Source organism: Ixodes scapularis, unplaced genomic scaffold (assembly GCF_016920785.2).
Source record: "Ixodes scapularis isolate PalLabHiFi unplaced genomic scaffold, ASM1692078v2 PGA_scaffold2__306_contigs__length_199485367, whole genome shotgun sequence".
Classification (NCBI taxonomy): domain Eukaryota; kingdom Metazoa; phylum Arthropoda; class Arachnida; order Ixodida; family Ixodidae; genus Ixodes; species Ixodes scapularis.
Window position 1 is genome coordinate 119,706,681 of NW_024609857.1, and position 22,890 is coordinate 119,729,570.

General features: G+C 41.7%; 2 protein-coding genes across 4 annotated transcripts; both read right to left on the minus strand.

The window, feature by feature from the left end:
• Nucleotides 1–3,182: 3,182 nt before the first annotated feature.
• Nucleotides 3,183–16,026, minus strand: LOC120844053. Of its 3 annotated transcripts, none has more exons than XM_040215646.3 (9): nucleotides 15,148–16,026; nucleotides 10,888–11,074; nucleotides 10,253–10,516; nucleotides 9,521–9,595; nucleotides 7,071–7,291; nucleotides 6,761–6,920; nucleotides 6,519–6,617; nucleotides 5,620–5,679; nucleotides 3,183–5,046 (listed from the first exon to the last, which is right to left on the minus strand). In XM_040215646.3, exons 2-9 carry the CDS (start codon nucleotides 11,072–11,074, stop codon nucleotides 5,003–5,005), a joined length of 1,110 nt encoding a protein of 369 aa, XP_040071580.1. In that variant the 5' UTR covers nucleotides 15,148–16,026; the 3' UTR covers nucleotides 3,183–5,002. The 3 variants fall into 3 exon arrangements, with proteins under 3 accessions (XP_040071580.1, XP_040071581.1, XP_040071582.1); XM_040215647.3 differs by having other exon boundaries at nucleotides 5,559–5,679; XM_040215648.3 differs by lacking the exon at nucleotides 5,620–5,679.
• Nucleotides 11,926–14,711, minus strand: LOC120844074. Its single transcript, XM_040215676.3, has one exon. The coding sequence runs from the start codon at nucleotides 14,595–14,597 to the stop codon at nucleotides 12,585–12,587; it is 2,013 nt and encodes a 670-aa protein (XP_040071610.2). The 5' UTR covers nucleotides 14,598–14,711; the 3' UTR covers nucleotides 11,926–12,584.
• Nucleotides 16,027–22,890: the final 6,864 nt, after the last annotated feature.

Below are 22,890 nucleotides of genomic sequence, written 5' to 3' on the forward strand. Positions count from 1 at the left end.
TAACATTATAAAAAAACTTTTGTAGTCACACTCACAACTAAAACATACATGTGAAAGGACCATCGGCTATGTTATTTATTTTTGAATGCTTAAAGACAATGCCATTTACTTTTGAATGCTTAAGGACTATAGCCAATCGAGCTTGCCTCGCTCTCAAAGGCTGTGATGTGAACGCCCTCAATGTACTATCCGGAAATGCAGTATGGCATGTACCAGAGTACCTGCCATTTTATATCGACAGGTAACAGACTGGCACATTAATTAGAAATATCGGGGGCAATTCTACAGTATGAGAGAAATGTGGCCTCATCGGAGTCGGACCGACTGCCACTCCTGAATCGGACATTTAAAAAGGAGACTTTAGCTGTCACAAATGACGCGAAAGAGCAAGGCTCCCAGACATGTTCCGTCAAGTCCACGATCACCCTCGTCCTTGATCTGACAAGGATGATTAACCAAATTTTTTTTTAGAAATGAAGATTTGCTGGTAACGACAACTTAGTACCAAGGGAATGGCTTATACTTGTGGCAAATTAATTGTATCAGAAGTGCTGATACAGTGACAAGGGCTTAGACCTAAGACAAAAAATAAACAATGTCAGGGGTAGTACAAAACTGAAAAGAAACGTTGATACTCCGATAACTTAGAACTATGGTAATGAAGCAGTTTATTATGTATGGTTATGTGGGTTTAGCAAATATCAGGGGTAGTACAAAACTGAAAAGAAACGTTGATACTCCGATAACTTAGAACTATGGTAATAAAGCAGTTTATTATGCATGGTCATGTGGGTTTAGCAAGTATCAGGTAGTACAAAACTGAAAAGAAACGTTGATACTCCGATAACTTAGAATTATGGTAATGAAGCAGTTTATTATGCATGGTCATGTAAGTTTAGCAAATATCAGGGGTAGTACAAAACTGAAAAGAAACGTTGATACTCCGATAACTTAGAACTATGGTAATGAAGCAGTTTATTATGCATGGTCATGTGGGTTTAGCAAGTACCCAGGTAGCACCAAAACATTATAATAATGTTATTTTTTTGTTTGGCCCAAATGTTTGAAATATGTCCTTAATGTCATTTTATTTAATATTTCCACAATGTTTATCTGTTCGTTAGATTAATGTTTTTCCATACGTTATTTGAACACACAGGAAACATTCCTTCAACATAAATTTAATGTTTGCAAAACGTTAAATTAACATTGAAGGAACATTCGAGAAACACTTTTACAACCGGTATGCAACGTTTGTAAAACATTAAATTCACATCAAAGAAAATGGTACTGCTACACTAGCAGAATATCCACAAAATGTTAGAAAGATCTTTTCAGTTGACGAAGACAAAAATATTATAAATCAGACGCAACCGCTACCCATGCAGTTACGCCTCTGCTGTGAACAAGGCGAACTGCATGGGTAGCAACTGCGTCTGATTACAATACTTTTGTCTTCAACTGAAAAGTTCTTTCTAACATTTTGTGGATATTCTGCTAGTGTAGCAGTACCATTTTCTTTGATGTGAATCTAATGTTTTATAAACTTGCATACCAACAAAACTGCAGGTAGTCAAAGCTGAAAGAAGGGTGTTGGAAAGGAACCTCCTTGAAACCCAACGACAGGCAGTGTTTCACTACAGACATGGCTTTTCTGAGGGCTGAAAAAGCTAAGACTTGCAACAAAATATTGCGTCCTGGGTCTTCGAGGAGGTCCTTTTTCACATACATAGCAATGTTTTCCAGAAGATGAACCACCGGACTCCAGTGCGCAATACACATAACGGGAGAGAATTGACTGTATGCACCTTTTGAAGAAGCTTGATCGTAGCATGTCCGTTAACTGAGGAAAAGAATGTTTGTGAAAGGCACAATATTGCACACTATTAACAAAAACGCTAGAATTAACAAGCTCCTTTTCATCACAGCACATATTGAGACGAAATAATTGCAATTTACTACCCTTGCAAAGATGAAATCAGTCAGGTACATGTACTAAAACATTTATTGTTTCAAATTAAACCAAAAGCATATACATACGAGTAAGGATGCTGCTAGACTCAGCTGTTAAAATGACAAGCCAATAACTTAAGACAAATCTGTATGTACTACAGAAACAAGCTTGAAACTGAGTAGAAGTGGTGACTAGAGCGGGTGAAGCTTGAAGCTGAGCTAGTTGGCTCATTGCTCTATATAGTGCCAGCTGAACATAAAAGAAGGGTTAGAGAGAGAGATAAGAAAGGCATACACCGCTGGACTAGGAACTGTTTCATCAGATCATCTTTCTCTTCATCTACATTGAGTTTCACTTCCTCTTTTTTTCTTATCTACATTGCATTTGATTTAATTGAGGAGTTCTTCTTCTAATCTTATACCCAAGCATCTTCTCATCTTCCATCTGTCCGCCATAAGTGCGGCCCTCTAAGGTACTCAACTTCCTTGTTGTGTAGTGCGATGGAAGGCACACACACACACTCGTCTGCCTTTGCGTCAATAGCAAGGGCCTCCAGGATTTCTCGAGTGAACTTGTGGCGGTTTCTTGCTAGGATGGTTAGGCTAGAAAACTCTGGTACACACCGGCACATGTGACAATGGGCGGGTAGGTCCCCTGCTGCAGTGGTGGCCTTCACCGAAGCTGCATGTTCCCTAGTCTGGTCACCGATGCACCTTCCCGTCTGTCCAATGTAACATTGACCACATGACAGTGGGATTTGGTACACAACCTCCTTCTCACATTCGGTGTGCTTGGTCTCGTGAGATACCTTGCAGTTTGTCTTCTCCTTGTTGGTCCCTTTGTTTACATGATGGAAAGTTGCACACAAAGAGACGAGGAAGGAACACAGAAGACAGACAGCACGATTCATGACAGGGGACATCGACACCAGGGGGTTAAGAGTTCAGTCGCAGAGGAATATTCGCAAAAAGGCAAGTTCTCTTTCGCTCATGCAACCGACGGCTGACTAACGCAGCGATCGGCCAGACTCAAGATGGTGAACGCCCTGAGCACCTCGCGCGTTTGTTTTTCATTAAAGCGCCCAATGATTGAGGTTTTTTCTAAAGATGGTGTGCAGATAGAGGTCTTACAATGCACCAAAAGGTTGACCTCATACAGTTTATGATTGTGCTCTCGCAGCCAGTCATTCGAACACTGTCTAGTCTGTCCGACATAGCATCTTCCACAGGAAAGAGGAATGCTGTATACAACGCTCGATGAACAGGAAAAAAAAGGCTGCACATGTTTTTTGTGGCACGTGTTTTTTATAATTTGTTCTCTTTGGCGCAGACCTTAAACAAATTTGTCATATTTTTTTAGGGGCTGATATTACTGTGGGCACAGCACACCTACTTGCCACTTGTTTTAGATTGTATCTACACAAGATATCGCATAATCTAAAACAAGTGGTAAGTAGGTATGGTGTGCCCGTAGTATTATCAGCCTCTAAAAAGATGTGACAAATTTGTTCTAAGGTTTGCGCCAAAGCGAAAAAGACACGCGCCACAAAAAACATGTGCAGCCTTTCACTCCTCGTTCATTGAGCGTAGTGTACAGCATTCCTCTTCCCTGTGGAAGATGCTATGTCGGACAGACTAGAAAGTGTTTGAATGACTGGCTGCGAGAGCACGATCATAAACTGTATGAGGTCAACCTTTTGGTGCATTGTAAGACCTCTATCTGCACACCATCTTTAGAAAAAAATCTCAATCATTGGGCACTTTAATGATAAACAAACGCGCGAGGTGCTCGATGCGTTCACCATCTTGAGTCTGACCGATCTCTGCGTTAGTCAGCCGTCGGTTGCTTTGAGCGAAAAAGAAGTTGCCTTTTTGCGAACACCTCACTATGACTGAACTGTTTACCCCCTGGTGTTGATGTCCCCCGTCATGAATCGTGCTTCATCTTTTCTTTCTTCACTTAATATACCAGAGTTGCGAGTATGCGCCTCTCTGACTTCTGTGTTTTTCCCTTGTCTCTTTGTGTGCAATTTTTCATCATGTAAACAAGAGGGCCAACAAGGAGAAAATGAACTGCCAAGTACACCAAATGTGAGAAGGAGGTTGTGCACCAAATCCCATGTCATGTAGTCAATGTTACATTGGACAGAAGGGAAGGTGCATCAGTGACTAGACGAGAGAACATGCAGCTTCGGTGAAGGCCACCACAGCGTGCAGAGCACCTACCTGCCCATTGTCATATGTGCCTGTGTGTACCAGACTTTTCTAGCCTAAACATCCTGGCAAGAAACCGCCACAAGTTCACTCGAGAAATCCTGGAGGCCTTTGCTATTGACGCAAAAGCGGACAAGTGTGTGGGTATACCTTCCATCGCACTACACCACAAGGAAGGTGAGTATCTTAGAGGGGCCGCACCCATGGTGGACAAATGGAAGACGAGGAGACGCTCGAGTATAAGACTAGAAGAAAAGGAACTCCTCAATTAAATCAAATGCAGTGTAGATAAAAAAGAAGAGAAACTCAACGTAGATGAAGAAAAAGATGATCTGATTAAACAGTTGCTAGTCCAACGGTGTGTCTTTCTTATCTCTCTCTAATCCTTTTATGTCCAGCTGGCACTATATACAATTGCCATGTGTAGAAGCAGTTAGAAAAACTTGATTACTAAAACGGTATCGTATTAAAGAAAAGCCGGAAAGGACTGACTAAAGCCTGTCACTAGACTAGAACAGAAGTCGAGACATTAAATAGGCCTATTGCCGCTTTAAAAAGTAAAATATGACAATAGAATATGAAATAGGCTGAAGAAACTCTAGAACAGGACTAGACAGAAAAAAAAAATTAAAACAAACAGACTTTCATCTTCCCAAGTCAAACCACAGTAAAGCCTGTCACTAGACTAGAACAGAAGTCGAGACATTAAATAGCCTTATTGCCACTTTAAAAAGTAAAATATGACAATAGAATATGAAATAGGCTGAAGAAAGTCTAGAACAGGACTAGACAGAAAAAAAAAAAATTGAAACAAACTGATTTTCATCTTCCCAAGTCAAACCACAGTTTCTGTCGATGGGATGTTTTCGACTTTTCTGGCTGCAAACAAAACAAGAAAATAATTAATACAGAGTGCCGGAAACTAAATTTGAGGTGGCAAATGATCATAATACGTGGAAAACATAACAGTGTAGCTTAATTCGAAATTTAGCTTTGTGACAATGGTTTGCAGGTTTGGAAACCCCTCAAGAAATTAGGGTGTACTAGAAATATCCTAGTGGGAAAGAGAGTTCATATAGAGCCGCAAAAAGGCTGACCTGATTTCCCACATAACTACGAACTAAAAGAAAATGACAATCTTGTTCAAGTGCTTAAAACAGTGAATTGATTGCAAAAAACAAACAAAGTAGCAAACACTTATGACAAGAGACAACACAGGTACATCTCTCAACTAGCAAAAATAAAATAATGCCTTGTGGTAGTTTATTGATGTTGCTAGTTGAACTGTACACCCGTGGCATCTCTTGTCATAAGTGTCTCTCTTTTGTTTGTTTCTTAACTCCCACCAACATGCTATCAAATCCTTTAATTTGTTGTTGAGTCACTTGTACCTAGTAGTTGTCAGTCCTCCTGCTCAAGCAAACCAACATTGAAACACGCGACAAAATACACCTTGTGACGACCCGGAGCTGAGCTTGTTGGTGCAGCGCTTGTCGATGGGGCCAAATGAACCTACAGCACAAAAACAGGAAGAGAGAAAATGAGACAAACACAATGCCGGACTAACTTCATCCACATACTTTATTTACAAAAGAACCAGTTGGCCCCGTCTGGGGCCAACCTGCTCCTGTGTAAATGAATAAAAATGCACTCCATTAAACAGTTTAGTCCAGCATCGTGTTTGTCTAATTTTCTCTGTGTTGTCATCTTGTATGTTCAGCTGGCCTCACCCAATAGCAACACACAATCAGTCCCACAAACGGCTGTCAGAAATACTTTTACTGCCCTATTTTCTAGGAAAGCAAGACAAAGAAAATCAAGCTGAGTGCAGAACTTTCTTATTCGGCTGCTACATTCTGTATGTTAGAAAACCAATTTTTACTTTTTTCCAATAAGAAATTATTGTAAACAAAGCTTCCTTCGTTATTTTGTAGTTGTGCTCACTGCTTCTGCTGGTGCATTTGATTGGGAGGGGCAATGATACAAGTGAGCATGTACTATTGCAATACATTGCAATATGAACACAAAGCGCATAACTTTCAGTACACTGCTTACACACCAGGCACCAGTCAAGGCATTCAAGAGTTGGAGATTAATCTAGTGTCCTTGGTCGAACTACACATGTGCAAGCTTCGCTGGCTCGTGGCCAGTTTGTGCAGCATTTGTAGAAAGCCACAAGCTCTCTTCTTTGTATTTCAATGTATAGCGATAGTACAATAGAACTCTTCGCTGTGTTACAGATCTCATGCATGGTTTACATTCTTCATTTTGTAAGCCTCAGGAGATTTTTAGATTAATCATCAGCTTCAATGTATTTGTATCCTTCCTGCAAAGATTAGGTTGTTGCTTGCCTTGAGCACGGAGCCGGACGTTGGCGAAGCGCAGCCAATCACCAATGGCGCGGCCCATCTCGTCGTCTGTTGCAGTTTTGCGGGTTACACGTACAGCAGCTGAAAAAAATATGCACAGCTATCAGAAGTTTTATAACGATCACTGTAAAGTAATACTTAATAATAAAAAAAAAAAAAGACGGGTGCATGCAAGCACATTACTCTCCATAGTGTAGACAGTGATACAAAAACATTACTCTTACCATAGATCAGGCTAAAGATCTTCAGTTTCCCGGCTTCTTGCTTTCCGTTTCGCCCGGTTCTGTTGTAGAAGACGGCAACTTCATCTCCGACAAGTTTCTTAAACACCGTTTTTGTTGTAGAGGCTACATCTCTACCTCCAATTTGGCCAAGCTCTTTCACCTAGAAATCAAAAGTTATCCACAATAAGCCACACATAAAAGCTTCTCTTGCTCAAAGAACAGAAGAAAGATGAAAAACAATGACTATTTCAGTACATGTATGTTCTGGATAATAACCTTTGGCTGTAACGCACAACAACTTGAAACTTACTAGCTTTGCAAAAATGGCTTCATTTTTTAAGCTAGCCTCCAGGAAGGCAAATTCCTCTCTTGTCTTCACTGGATAGACTGGAAGGTCTTCTGGATGGACTGGACCAGCCATGGCAGTAGGGTCATCAGCATTCACATGCATCTGTATTCTGGCCAACATTGTAGCCATGCTTGTCAACTGTGCCTTAATACACTCAAGTTCCCTAAGAACTGTGACCAAAGCTAAAAAAAAAAAAAAAAAGAGCAATACGTTAGAACCTTATCAATATTGAGTGTTCCGATAAAGATGATAAAAAAACAAGCCTTTATTCATTTTCAAGGTGACAAGGAGTTAATACTTTAATCGCTTAAAGCTGTAAGAGCATTAAAGATACAGAAACTTTTCTCTTGTTGCTCACGTTACCGAAGCACTTAGCTTAATTACACAAACAAATTATCCATTCTTACAACGTGCAGCATGCATCAATGCTGCAAAGCAACAAGGCTAAAGTTTTTTTTTTTTTAAACAGGACATGCCTCAGCCAGGGTTGTAAAGCACCTAGGTACAAGTAACTCGAAATCGGTATCTAGGTACCTTTGTTGTACCTGACATAAAAACCTAGGTACTTTCATTTTTCGGTATCTGTATCTGTACAGGGTTGGAACTCATGAAATGTACTTGGGAGGAGCCACGGGAGCAGCTGAACCTACATTCTGGAGCAGGCTAGGAGCAGCTCAGATAAGTTTTCACTGCACTTCAGTTTATGTCTTAGTAATTACATGCGCGAATCACGTGACGTGCGCAAGCAACGAACGTGCAGTTGCGCGAAGGAACAGGGCAATAAATTTCGAATTTATCCTATTGTGTAACTCAATAACGAAGCAGCAGACTATGATTAAGCGTAGTTATCATATTCGAGGCGATAAGCAGGAGCAAGGTTAAAGTATGCCAAGCAGATCTACCGCTTGCATGAGAGCTGCTGGCCGGCAAGGTTTCGGATTGGACCGCATTTCAGTTCTATCAAATCACGATTTATCTTGTGGGAATGCGGTTCCAACTTTTAACGATGAAGTACTAACAGGAATCTTTTGCTCCTGTCTTCAACTGGCTGAAGTCTGGATCCCGGGCCGCAGAGCCTCAGGCAATCTGACTCTTAACGACTCGACCTCACTTCTGCTGACGTGCTTAAAGGGCAACTCCGCTTCATTTTTGGTTTTGAAAAAACAATGCAGTCCTCTTCAGTATCGCCTAGGAAGACCACGAGTGAAATGTTACGACGCAGTTCTGTCTAAATGTTTCTTAAACGGTCCGGCAAACTTCGCAACTCGCCAAGTTGTCGAAATCGGCTGACTTGAGCGGGCGATCAGGCGCAACCAACAGCGCAGTCAAGGCTATGGCATGGGCGGAGCCAACATTGAGCTAAACGTCATTATCATGGCCCCCTTTTGCTTGTTTTCACTTCTCCGCGCGAGCGTAGCGCATGACGTCAGCAACGTTGCCTCTCGGCGCTCAGCGGTGTCCACATGATTGGTGTAACGCGCCCGCGCAGCGCGTTTCTTGGGAGCCGTCCGGCCGCCCGCCGTTACCGCCGTCTTTTGCGTCACAACCGCCGTCGTCGTCTCACCGATTGTGATTATTGTCTCTCGGAGTTTCATCCACACCACGGACACCATGTGCGCAGACTTATGCCGCAGTTGTGCAGACGTCGTCGAATGCCGTAGACACCAAAACGTGGCGAAGAGTGCGGTGCAGACGACACTCGCGCCTGCCACACGCCCGCCCCAATCCCGCCCGTCGTTGGGCCGAGGATCACGTGACATCTCGTACCACGTGATGGCCATGTACTTGGCGGCCCGAGGCCAATGTTGCCGGGCAGAGCCGAAGTTTCGGTTTCGATTTCAGCTCGTGTTTAAAATTAGATTTAAAAATATATAGCCCACTTTTCGCAAAGCAAACAACGTAGTGTGTTTTACTAGGGCTTTTTAATTCGAAATCACTCATTATCCCGAAATCTTCGGAATTGAGCGGAGTTGCCCTTTAACCGCTTATGGTTGAAGGATAACAATCCAGAAGCAGGTGGTGTAGCGCTTGGAGTCTGACCCCCAATTTTTTTCGTGCGCTTCTGACTCGAGATACACAGGGAGAATAAACAGAGCAAAGGAGTGCAAGGCCGACCAAGCTAAATGCGCTCATTGTTGCGAATCGGGTCGATAAAAACCGGAACCAAGACAAAATACAATTCTTTTGGTGCATAATGGCACGAGGTATTGGCTGTGGCGCAGTTTCCACAACATGTTTCAGGATGGCGCAGACATATGCGTCTGGCGCAAATGGTACAGCTATTCCACCCCTGCTGTATTTTAGGTACATTTTCCAGAAACTTGTAACTAAGTGAAGTTACTTTTTACAGGTTCATGTGTCAAAAGTGCACATACATCCTAACTCTTCTGTCAGTCACAAAATATACTTGCCTTTGCTTGAAGGTTCAGCAGAGCAGTTCAAAGAAGATGCACTTTTTGGTCTTCCTTTGGGCAACACCAAGTCATCTGAAAAACCACAAGCAATGCATAAGTAATAACAAGGATGAGCAGTTGAACTGCTATGTCACAGTTGCGTATTTCCTTGGATGGGAGTACAAGGCTGTCAAACTGCAAGCTGCAGTGTGCTTTATTCTGGAATCCTTTCTTCTTTTTTTTCTTGGGGAAACGCGGAAAGGGGCGAAGGGGGGGGGGGAGTCCTCTTACGAGGGATCCGCGAGCCGCACTTGGACCAGCAAAGAGCCGCATGCGGCTCGCGAGCCGCGGTTTGCCCACCCCTGATCTATACCATGCCCATACTGTACACTATGCGACGCTGTTAGCACAAACACAACATCGTCGGGTTTACTCGCTTTACTTACACAAATCAGGTGATATCACCAAAATTACTAATGCGGTGAAAAGGGCCCATAAGGGTTTCACAGCTTGAGCAAAGCACAAAAAAGCGCCGATGTCATGTTCATGCTAAAAGTGGCGCACTGTGTACATAACAGCCTGCACGTGGGTCTAGGAAGGCCTTTTCTCAACTCTAGATTACAAACATTCGAAGTGTGAAATACATGATCTGTAGTTTTGTTTTGATTACCTTGTGCATTTCACTTTATCACTAGTATTTGTTCATGTAAACCATTTCCTTCAAAACACGTGTAAGAAAAAAGGACTTGCCACCATCAGTTTGGCCTGCTCCTCCACAATGTGCTCCACTTTTTCTTTGAAGAGGTGGTGGCGGTGGGGGCTCAGCGAGAAATTCAATGTCACCTTCTGGAGGTGGTTCTTCAGTTACTCCCTCCTCATCGCTGCTGTCAGTGAGGTAGTCATCGAAAAATGTCGGAGGTCGCCGTATTCTTTTTTGCGATGTCTCTGCTTCCGATGTAAGGTCGGACTCTTCCTCCGCCTTTATGGACCTCTTGCGGGCAACTTCGTAACTGTCTGCAAGTCAGATGTTATGTAGATAATGAATTAATAAAAAATGTGCGTTGAATGTGAGGCATTATATTTTGCTGAGTTTTGTCTAAGCTGTACGTAGCTTCTGCTAATGAAGCATATGCTGCCTTTTTGTAGCTATCAAGCTGTTACCAATGTGTCCTATTAACATAGGCAGTGGGAGGTCTATAGTACCGTTACCATAGTAACTAAAAAAAGGGAGTCAGATATGATATGTACTTTAAGAATTATTTCACAACCAAACCCCCTTCTCTTTTGTAGATTCTGCGAAAGTGTGGATTGTAATAACTTTCAATAGAGCAGTGCTCTCTTCAGAATGAAAAAAAAAAACTAATGGCGTTCAGGGCGGAGCTTACCTGTATATGACATGACCCTGCAGGCAAATTTTGGCCAGTCTTTGCCTGGCTCCGTTCTGTCCCTCACTGCACTGTTCACTTTTGCAGTATTTTTAAACGGTGGCCAGGGAGCTGTCCCGTTCTTAATCCAGCGTGTTGGAACCACGGCCACGTCATCAGTCTTCATAAAATGGGCGACCGAGAACATCTAGAAAATTCAATTTGAGACCGTCAGTAAAGAGCATACCTACAAGTTTTATGAAGTAACAAGATTAGGGGTGTGCAAATAGTGATGTAACCAAATCAAACATGAATCGAATATTGATGAAACCAAATAAAATATGAATGCTGTGTACATGGTTTATGAAGGTGAAAATTACTAAAACTAAAACAAAAGAAAACTCATGATGTGTTTGGCATTTGTATTGATAGATGGCGCTCCCTCCTTATCGCAACGGCTCGTGACCACCGTGGTTTGTTAAAATGGGCATAATCTTTTTGAAATGTACCTTCGGTTAAAAAATAAATGCGGACAATAAAAGCAAAACTTAGAGTAAAAAAAACGTGTCTGTATAACGGTGGCGCTTTTGCTGTCAACGGATTTCGTCTGCGTGTCGTCTGCTTTCTTTCACTGGTCGGCTGCAACTTCGGAGGCTGCTCCCGACGCCATCTATCGATACGAATGCCAAACACATCCCGCTAATGAACCCCTCTCGTTTACGTCGCTGCCCGCCGTAGACCCTGGCAAGTTTCTTGGCCTTATTTTTTACAGAACGAGAACTACGCTTTATAATTTTACAAGAAAAAACCGACCTGTGAAATACACCGCTGACGAAAAGTTTAGATTGTTACGTGCAGGCATTGATTTTTACGGTCCATTTCAGATCGAGCCTGGTGGCTTGAACCACCCTATATTTCATGGGCTTTCTTTCTTTGCTAGAAAAGGAAGCAAACAAAGTGTATTGTGTTCAAAACACCCCAGTTGGCTGTTTCTCAAGACTTCTAAAGCCTGCCAGTTGACACCTTGATCCTGCTGGTCTTAAAATTGATATTTAAAAGTTTGCCAAGTCTTTCTTGCGTTTCGCAAGACACCTGCTAACAACATAGTGGTTTTCACTTGTGTAGAGCAGAGGTGCACAGACTGGAGGTTGTGGGGAAATGTCTGGCGGCTACAGAGCCTCGGAGAGCTCCAAAAATAGTTAAGGCGGGGGTCGCCGGAGGGCACTCAGAAGCTTTGGGGGTTCGCAGTCCCGAAAAGGTTGTGTACCTCTGGCGTAGAGTGTTCAGTCTTTTTATACTTGCGGCATCTTAGCTGGGATATCTATCAGTTGGGACAATAGTTACGTGTAATCACCAAGTCAAAGGATAATCACATTATCATTCATTTAAAGAGCTAAAGTAGTGAGCACACATCATGAGCAAAAGAAAACTAACCTTTTATTAGACATTCACCTTACAGCTTTTCTATTTTGGTCTTTCCATCATATAAACAGTTCTATTTATAGCAGCTTTTTTCTAATCCCTCAATTTTCAACCTACAGATGCCTTATAATCAGAAGAAATGTCCTTAAAAATCCCCTAGCAGTTATTAGCATAAAGACATAATTTATGCCAAAGACATTAGCACACACACTTTATTTTTATTCGTGATGATTATATACTCATTAAAACAACACTATAAGTGAGAGCACATTTACGGCAGATATTGCTTATCTGAGCTATCCTGTGTGCAAGAGTGGCTTAACCAAAAATTCACCCCCACAAGGAAGCCAGCAGCACTTTGATTTGACCTGTTCAACAGTCCACAAAGCATTTGCAGACGAAACCTGAGAAGCCCTGAAAGTACACAGTCCAGTTGTGTCAACAATGCCGGCATAGAAGTTTGTTAATCTCTTGAAAAACTGGCCACAGATCTTGATCTCTCCATCACGGGACACAACATTTGTTGCGACGACTACATTTCCATCTTCCATCAGAAAACATGAGTCTGGTAGGTTCACTTCCAGAACCATGCCTTGAAGAACTAGCTTGTGATACTGCTCTCCCTTAAATCCTGGAGGTGCTGGTCCGGCATTATGCGGCTTTTGCAACAATGCCTGCTGCTTCGGTGGTATTCTAGGATGCAAGTCAGCATGACTGCGCTCTTCTAAGCGTTTTACAATCTGTTGTAATGGTCGATTTGGTGACTTCAAATCTCGCTTCAGTTGACCCAGAAAGTTCTCAAACCGGAACGCAGAGAAGGAGTCAAGGTGACCGAACCTCCGCACATCAGCAGTAAGATGCAGCAGAGAATGTATGTTGTACACGTAAATGCCTTCACCGTACAGGTCCCCAGCATCAGAAACAAACTCTTCAAGCAGCTTCTCTGCAGAATCAATCTCCTCATGGCAGAGTCGTGGGCTTGACAGGATTGACACTGCAATGCTCAGTTTGAGAAAGTGCTGGTAGTAGCGCTTCTCCATGTGGTCTTTTAGAACCGCAGGACCGAAGTACAAGAGGAAGTTTCGTAGCTCAGTGGCCTTCCATCTCTCTAATTCATGAAGACTCCGGGGCTTCCGAGCCATCTCCCGAGGGGTGTGTCTCTGGAGTTTCATGAGCATTGTTGAGATGCTAGTCTGTGCACGTGGTGGGAGCTTTGATCGATGAGGTCGTCCCCGCACCCAATAGTGAAGTAGAAGCCTCCGCATAACGCCTAGGCAGACTAAATGCATATAGTCGAGGGGAAATTGGCTTACCATGCCAATCTGTAGCTCGACCAATGGGGACTGTCGATGATGGTGCCCTTCCTGATCCTGCTTTCGAAACGACTCGTCTGTTCGTAGGGGGCTGCTGACTTCTGGAAGAATTACTTTCCGGCAGCTTTCAGAGAAGGTGCCTTCTTGGGTGCACTTTTCACAACTGAAGTATCCCCCATGGCCCTTGATGCACTTCAGAAATGCCCTTGCGGGCGCATCGCAAATGAACGCATGCACTCGAACTACGCACTCCTTTCCGCCCTCGGTCACGTGTTCTTCCAGCAATGTGCTTAACTCCGAAATGAAATCGGTAAGGTAGTCATCCAAGTTCTCCGGCTTCTTGTCTCCAACAAACAGAGCTATGACGAAAGGTTCAGGATCGCAGCTTTCGACGACAGATGCAAGAATGGGCCAGAACTGCTTGCTGGAACTTTTCGCTATAGGCAGGCCATCAACATTGATGAGCAACGAAATGGTGTCTCCAGTGATGCTGCCTGAGCTCATCATTCGTTTTAGTGACGATTCGATTCCGAAATAGTGGTAGAGGCCGGACGCTCCCATGTTTTTCACATTGCAAGATCTTGGTGTCCCCATTAGGCTTCTTGCGTCACTAGGCAGCTCCGGGTGATACTTCTTCAATATCTTTAAAAGCTTGCTAAGATGGGATGCGCAGGCTTTGGTCTCACGTGCCCAGGTGGCCAGCTCGCTTGCCAAAGTAAACTCATCTGCACTTGAGATTGGCAAATGAGTTTCAGTTTCTTCGGAAGCTGATGTGCTCGCGCAAGGATCTCTGGGATCGTCGACTTGCGGTGCGCTCAGACCCTCCCTGGCTCCGTCACTGCTGTCGTCTGATCCGTCAACCGCAGAATTTCCATCGCTCTCGTCCGGAGCAGACTTAGAAAAAATGTCCGCAAGATGGTCGCGCACGTTTTCGGCAATAATTCTTTTCTTCTGTCGGTCGCACACGTCATCAAATGCTCGCCTCTGTCGCTTCATTTTACGAACCAGGAGATCGTTTCCTCTTAGCACCGTTCAATCACAAAGGGATATCATGCATCGCGAGTCGCGCAGTCTGGCGTAACCGAAATCGCGCGCAATCGGCGAACATGGTTGCCCACTTATCATAGTCATTGGTTGCGCTAGAAAATTTTGTCCGGATTTCGTCCGGGTCATAGTGGCAGCGCTTCGCTCTTCAAAATAATAATCACTGTAGAGCCCTCAAATAATTACTCTTGTCTATTATTACCTAACCAGCCTCGCACATTCACGAGCATGTGCGAGGTTTAGGTAATAATGGGCACCCTAAAGCGAAGCTCTGCCACTTACAACGCACCGCCTTGAATTCCGTCTAGGACCGGCACCGAATTCCGGTCCTAGACGGAATTGTTGAGGTCAGATATCGACCTCCAAAGGATCCAAAGGCTCCAAAGGAGCCGTCCCGATTTCGGGTACCCGAGACAGGAATACCCACAAACGTAATATGCGAGATCCCGTCGGTTAAGCAAGTGAGCAGCATCACTAAAGGAAATGAGGTACCGCTACTTACGTTTCACGCAGGGTACGCAGGTGCGTCGGTGCCACAGTGGGATTACGCAGCCTGACCGTTAGGCACTTCGAACCGTAACTACTAGAACTTGTCTTCACGATGTTTCAGAGCCACGGTTGTCAGGTCAGAACCGTGCGAGCCACAATTGTGCGAGCCGCGATACAAACTTAAACTTAGACCGCTTAAACCAAACTTAAACCATACTTGAACCACTTGAACCGGCGGGAACGTATGTTGCCAACCTAAGCCATTGGTCTAAAATAGGCTAAACCAACCGTGTATGCATTTTGTAGTTAATAAATTATATTATATTTTATTTTGTGACTTAAAAGTAGAACACATCAAGAAGAAAATATCTGTAGTGTATAGTATTAATAAATTTACTCATCAGACTTTACTTATTTACACACCCGACAAACTCACAAAACCAAAGAAAAGAAGTCTAGCAGCACTGTGTTTGTATATTTAGGGTTGTGATGGCGGCTGTTGTGATCTGGTTCTACGGGTTCTACGGAACGATTCTTACTCATTTACGCCTTGCTTTGCTTGTTAACGCTCTAAAAGTAGCGCACACGGATGGTCTTTTTGTGCGGTGCAGTGCGTGTGTTGACCATGGGCTTGCTTCAAGTTCAAAGGTACCCTTTTCGTCTCTGCCGTGTTTTGTGTTTGTACTAAGAGATTTACAACGTTTCGTTGGCTCTTTAGAGAGACCGCATCAAACAGTTTCTCAGCATATTTGACGGGATTTCGCACATATGTGTAATACGGTGGTGGAACCTTTCAGCAAAATTATAGTCTTCAGGGATGACGTGCTTGCGGACATGGTTGCAACTTCTGCTGGTCGCCTCTCTACAGAGAGTCGAGCTCCGGGAACACTCCGATGAGGTGCACAATGCTTCTCAACTCCGCGCGGCGGCTTCTCTCACTTCTGAAAGTGCGGACATCCGCTTCATCGCGGTTAGACCTGCCTGGACGACTGCGCCGATTGCATGACTCATGCTGATTGCCGGGAACATCTATCGAAATCCCAGGCCGTCGCCAACCTCCCCGAGCTGCGAGAAAGCGGTTTACAACAACGTGGCCGCCCTAAAATGTGACCTGTGTGATTGGTGGCTCCATGGGAAGTGTGAAGGGCTGTCGCTACTCGCCTACCGATGCTTGGCCTCCTCGCCGGGCACTGGTTTTGTGGCTCATGCCAGCTTCCTCCCTCCGATGACTCGCACCCCGCACCCATATCCACCGGTGTCGTGCCCCCCCCCCCCCTTCCCCCCACGAAACTGCCAGGCCCATCGCCCGGGACACAAAACGGAGTGACGCTAGTAACCGACGTACTCCTCCCGCACCGAGGAAGCGGCGACACATCGGCATCCGGTATACAAACGCTCTATCCATCAAGAACAAACTCGGACCTCGTTGTCTTGTTTGAAACTTCGCCGAACACAATCTTTGGGGTCTCAGAAACCTGGTTGGATGATACAATATTCGAAGGACAAATTGCTGACACCCAAAAGTTTAGCATCTTCCGGAAAGACAGGATCTCATCGAGAGGGGCAGGAGTTGCCCTGATTGTACTGTCTCAGTTCACATGTGAACGGCGAAGGAACCTCAAACACATAGTTGCATGGATGCCAGCCTCCCCACAGTACCAGCACACATGTGTACATTCCCTACATAGTGCAGTAAATATATCATACTTCTATCTAATTCAAATAAGGGAAAAGAAAAAAAACTAATTATTTTGGGACAGACATTCATTCTGGCCAAATGAAACAAGTATTATGTTTGCCAATTTCATTCCCTTCCCATCCCACTCTTTATTTAGTCGTAATAAACACCAGAAATGCCCAGATTCATTTTTGATCATTTAGAAAAACAAAGCATGACAAAAAAATTTTCATAGGAAAAAAAATCTTTTATTTAAAGAGGCACATGTTTCTATACTTCAGTAATTAATCCACCACCTTCGGGCACCTCTGGAGTAAATCGTAGGGTGATGCAGGTCACTTCAAGAGGGCAAGGGAAACGTTAGCAGGATCAAGCTGGCAAGCGGAGAGACTGACTGTTTATGAAGAAGGGATGAAAGCGCTTTCGTGATACACATCATCACTTCACTTATCCACAAGCTCCGTAGTCTATATAATCACCTCCTCTTCCCTCAGGCCTTCCTGGTAAAGGGAAGTGAATCTATTAATGTGAAACATAAAACAAGTGAAACAAGCACATACTATTTGTGGCTGTCTTTCTTTCAAAAAAGTAGCATAGCACATATTTTAATTTTCCTTGCCATTTTTTTGTATCTTTACGCTGCATTTCATTTAGATCTTACATATAGGTAGAGCCCTGCGTGGATAACAGTTTAATTATCTGCAGACTTTGTATTCGAACCGTATCCGCAAACTTTTTACATTATTGTATCCGTATCCGATCTGCATCTGCATACTTTGTATCCAAACTGTATCCGCATACTTTTTACATTATTGTATCCGTATCCGAACCGCATCCGCAAAATGTGGAACCAGATCCGACTCACAATCCAGGCATTCATTGTAAAATAGAAATGACACTTTTTAAGCTGTTTGCTTATCTTTGTACCAAAGAAATCTGGCTCGCCATTCAAAGGAAGTGTCATTTTATCATTATCAGTTTCATCGGATTTATATTAAAAGCGATTAGGAAAAATCATCTCAGTTATGTGATCATCCTAGGAATCCGCGACACTCTGCCCAGAAGGAGCGCACAAAAAGGTTATATATGTTTTTTTTTTTTTTTTTGCTTTGTAACACCTATTTTATGCGGACGCATACTTTTGAAGGATAAAAGTTAAAAAAGGGCATACTAAATATGACATTACAGTTCTGTTAAACAATTAAAAAGTAATAGAGGTTCATATTAGTCCGGCTACGACGCACTGGCGTCGTAATTGGACGAACATGAACTACCAGGCGTTTTGGCTAGGGCTCTAAGCATACAAAAAAGAAACACAGAGGCAGTTTACCGTCTGCCTATGCAAGTTCGCTGTTGACTCTGAAACTTTACAAACCGTGGTGCCACAGGGTCGCACTCGCTGTCGAGGCACTTTTTGTTTTTAATCATGACCACACTACTCTTTGCGAAGAGGGGGACGTTTCTTTACTTCCTTGTGACTTGTACGTTTGAAGTTTTCTTTGCCCAGAAAAAGTTACAGCTCTTTCCCTGCCAATGTGCTAGCTTTCTTGGGACAATTGATGCCCTGCAATCTTTACTTTTTTTAAAGGTAGCATTTTTGACGAGAGGAAACACACTAACTGAAGCGATCTTCAGTGAGAATCAGATCTTTCTTAGGATCCCTATTGTTTCTTCGAAACGCGTTTTTGTGGAAATATGTATCGGTGGACAACTTTTCATGGACAAACGGTTCATCGACGCTGTACGTTTTGTGGGCACATGCCGCTGCAATGTTTTGTCGACAACGCATTTCTTCACCAAGCTGCTAAAAGCTAGCGAGCTTAACCAAACCATGCCCCCCTCTCCCCTGTAATCCAGGCGAGACTCAACAAGTTTGTTACAAAAATAGCAAGGTTGTGTGCAACAAAACATCTCAGGTTTTTCGATGAAACGAACAGGAGAAGCCTTTCGATCAAACGTTTCATCTCGACGAAACGATTTGTAGATGAGACGTCAGTCGACGAACTGAATGCCGCTGGGCAAAAATTTAAATCCGTATCCGCTGATATTCGCAGCCTCTGCCATCCAATCTGCAATCTGCCAAAATTTGTTTAATTTTCATCCGCATCCGCCCGTTTACTGCAGATATCCACAGGTAATCCGCGGATATGCAGGGCTCTACATATAGGTATCCAAGATTTTCCATTGTTTGGAGTTAGCAGCTGCTACAGAAAAGCTTAATCAAAATGCTTCCATCCTTATAGGGCAAAAGACAAGAAATGCAAAAAAGTATCATAGCATATATTTTCATTTCGCTTGCCATTTTTTTGTACCTTCACGCTACATTTCAATAAAATCGGAAACTAAAATAGTGTACTACATTTTCTTACAACATTTGCAAAAATGTTACTCTTTTCAAAATGTTACACCAATAAATAACTTGTTACTGCATGTTGTGTTTCATTGTGAACTTCAAAATAATGTTAAAAACAATATTGTCAAACAATTTCTTGAATATAAGTATTTGCAACAATTATTTGAAGTTTGAAAAACAGATATGTGATCAAACCAATACATTATTTCAGTATTACTATTTAACATTTATTTACTATTTTGCATTGAATGTTATGTTTCCTTGTAAGCTTCAAAATGACATTGGAAATATATGTTAAAATGTTATTTCAGTGTTACTTCTTGCAACATTATTTCATGGTTCTCCATTCACTGTTACTATGTTTCATTGTAAACTTCAGAATAATGTTAGGAGCATAATGTTACTAAATGTTACATTAATGTTAGTGCTCACAACATTGCTTTACAGTTATGTATTGAATGTTGTTATAATGTGTCGTACACAACATTATCGTTATATGTTTAATTTGAATGTTACACCAACATTGATAACATACCTAAAACGTTGAGTGTTTTATTTGAACGTTGCCGTAACATTTACACCTAACACAAAACGTTATTTCAACTTACACAACAAAAAAATAATGTTATTATAATGTTTTGTGCTACCTGGGTATCAGGTAGTACAAAACTGAAAAGAAACGTTGATACTCCGATAACTTAGAATTATGGTAATGAAGCAGTTTATTATGCATGGTCATGTAAGTTTAGCAAATATCAGGGGTAGTACAAAACTGAAAAGAAACGTTGATACTCCGATAACTTAGAACTATGGTAATGAAGCAGTTTATTATGCATGGTCATGTGGGTTTGGCAAGTATCAGGTAGTACAAAACTGAAAAGAAACATTGATACTCCGATAACTTAGAACTATGGTAATGAAGCAGTTTATTATGCATGGTCATGTAAGTTTAGCAAATATCAGGGGTAGTACAAAACTGAAAAGAAACGTTGATACTCCGATAACTTAGAATTATGGTAATGAAGCAGTTTACTATGTATGGTCATGTGGGTTTAGCAAATATCAGGGGTAGTACAAAACTGAAAAGAAACGTTGATACTCCGATAACTTAGAACTATGGTAATGAAGCAGTTTATTATGCATGGTCATGTGGGTTTAGCAAGTATCAGGTAGTACAAAACTGAAAAGAAACGTTGATACTCCAATAACTTAGAACTATGGTAATGAAGCAGTTTATTATGCATGGTCATGTAAGTTTAGCAAATATCAGGGGTAGTACAAAACTGAAAAGAAACGTTGATACTCCGATAACTTCGAACTATGGTAATGATGCAGTTTACTATGTATGGTCATGTAAGTTTAGCAAATATCAGGGGTAGTACAAAACTGAGAAGAAACGTTGATACTCCGATAACTTTGAACTATGGTAATGATGCAGTTTACTATGTATGGTCATGTAAGTTTAGCAAATATCAGGGGTAGTACAAAACTGAAAAGAAACGTTGATACTCCGATAACTTAGAACTATGGTAATGAAGCAGTTTACTATGTATGGTCATGTAAGTTTAGCAAATATCAGGGGTAGTACAAAACTGAAAAGAAACGTTGATACTCCGATAACTTAGAACTATGGTAATGAAGCAGTTTACTATGTATGGTCATGTAAGTTTAGCAAATATCAGGGGTAGTACAAAACTGAAAAGAAACGTTGATACTCCAATAACTTCGAACTATGGTAATGATGCAGTTTACTATGTATGGTCATGTAAGTTTAGCAAATATCAGGGGTAGTACAAAACTGAAAAGAAACGTCGATACTCCAATAACTTAGAACTATGGTAATGAAGCAGTTTACTATGTATGGTCATGTAAGTTTAGCAAATATCGGGGGTAGTACAAAACTGAAAAGAAACGTTGATACTCCAATAACTTAGAACTACGGTAATGAAGCAGTTTACTATGTATGGTCATGTAAGTTTAGCAAATATCAGGGGTAGTACAAAACTGAAAAGAAACGTTGATACTCCGATAACTTCGAACTATGGTAATGAAGCAGTTTACTATGCATGTTCATGTAAGTTTAGCAAATATCAGGGGTAGTACAAAACTGAAAAGAAACGTCGATACTCCAATAACTTAGAACTATGGTAATGAAGCAGTTTACTATGTATGGTCATGTAAGTTTAGCAAATATCAGGGGTAGTACAAAACTGAAAAGAAACGTTGATACTCCGATAACTTAGAACTATGGTAATGATGCAGTTTACTATGTATGGTCATGTAAGTTTAGCAAATATCAGGGGTAGTAGAAAACTGAAAAGAAACGTTGATACTCCGATAACTTAGAACTATGGTAATGATGCAGTTTACTATGTATGGTCATGTAAGTTTAGCAAATATCAGGGGTAGTACAAAACTGAAAAGAAACGTTGATACTCCGATAACTTAGAACTATGGTAATTAAGCAGTTTACTATGTATGGTCATGTAAGTTTAGCAAATATCAGGGGTAGTACAAAACTGAAAAGAAACGTTGATACTCCAATAACTTAGAACTATGGTAATGAAGCAGTTTACTATGTATGGTCATGTAAGTTTAGCAAATATCAGGGGTAGTACAAAACTGAAAAGAAACGTTGATACTCCGATAACTTCGAACTATGGTAATGATGCAGTTTACTATGTATGGTCATGTAAGTTTAGCAAATATCAGGGGTAGTACAAAACTGAAAAGAAACGTTGATACTCCGATAACTTCGAACTATGGTAATGATGCAGTTTACTATGTATGGTCATGTAAGTTTAACAAATATCAGGGGTAGTACAAAACTGAAAAGAAACGTTGATACTTTGATAACTTAGAACTATGGTAATGAAGCAGTTTACTATGTATGGTCATGTAAGTTTAGCAAATATCAGGGGTAGTACAAAACTGAAAAGAAACGTCGATACTCCGATAACTTAGAACTATGGCAATGAAGCAGTTTACTATGTATGGTCATGTAAGTTTAGCAAATATCAGGGGTAGTACAAAACTGAAAAGAAACGTTGATACTCCGATAACTTCGAACTATGGTAATGATGCAGTTTACTATGTATGGTCATGTAAGTTTAGCAAATATCAGGGGTAGTACAAAACTGAAAAGAAACGTTGATACTCCGATAACTTCGAACTAGGGTAATGATGCAGTTTACTATGTATGGTCATGTAAGTTTAGCAAATATCAGGGGTAGTACAAAACTGAAAAGAAACGTTGATACTCCGATAACTTAGAACTATGGTAATGAAGCAGTTTACTATGTATGGTCATGTAAGTTTAGCAAATATCAGGGGTAGTACAAAACTGAAAAGAAACGTTGATACTCCGATAACTTCGAACTATGGTAATGATGCAGTTTACTATGTATGGTCATGTAAGTTTAGCAAATATCAGGGGTAGTACAAAACTGAAAAGAAACGTTGATACTCCGATAACTTAGAACTATGGTAATGAAGCAGTTTACTATGTATGGTCATGTAAGTTTAGCAAATATCAGGGGTAGTACAAAACTGAAAAGAAACGTTGATACTCCGATAACTTAGAACTATGGTAATGAAGCAGTTTACTATGTATGGTCATGTAAGTTTAGCAAATATCAGGGGTAGTACAAAACTGAAAAGAAACGTTGATACTCCGATAACTTCGAACTATGGTAATGATGCAGTTTACTATGTATGGTCATGTA

Coding starts and splice junctions, on each gene's coding strand:
- LOC120844053 (XM_040215646.3), bottom strand. CDS start 11,074: ATGTTCTCGGTCGCCCATTTTATGAAGACTGATGACGTGGCCGTGGTT. Junction 6,618..6,760: donor GATCTTTAGCCTGATCTATG/GTAAGAGTAATG, acceptor TATTTTTTTCAG/CTGCTGTACGTGTAACCCGC. Junction 5,680..6,518: donor CGTCCGGCTCCGTGCTCAAG/GCAAGCAACAAC, acceptor TTTGTGCTGTAG/GTTCATTTGGCCCCATCGAC.
- LOC120844074 (XM_040215676.3), bottom strand. CDS start 14,597: ATGAAGCGACAGAGGCGAGCATTTGATGACGTGTGCGACCGACAGAAG.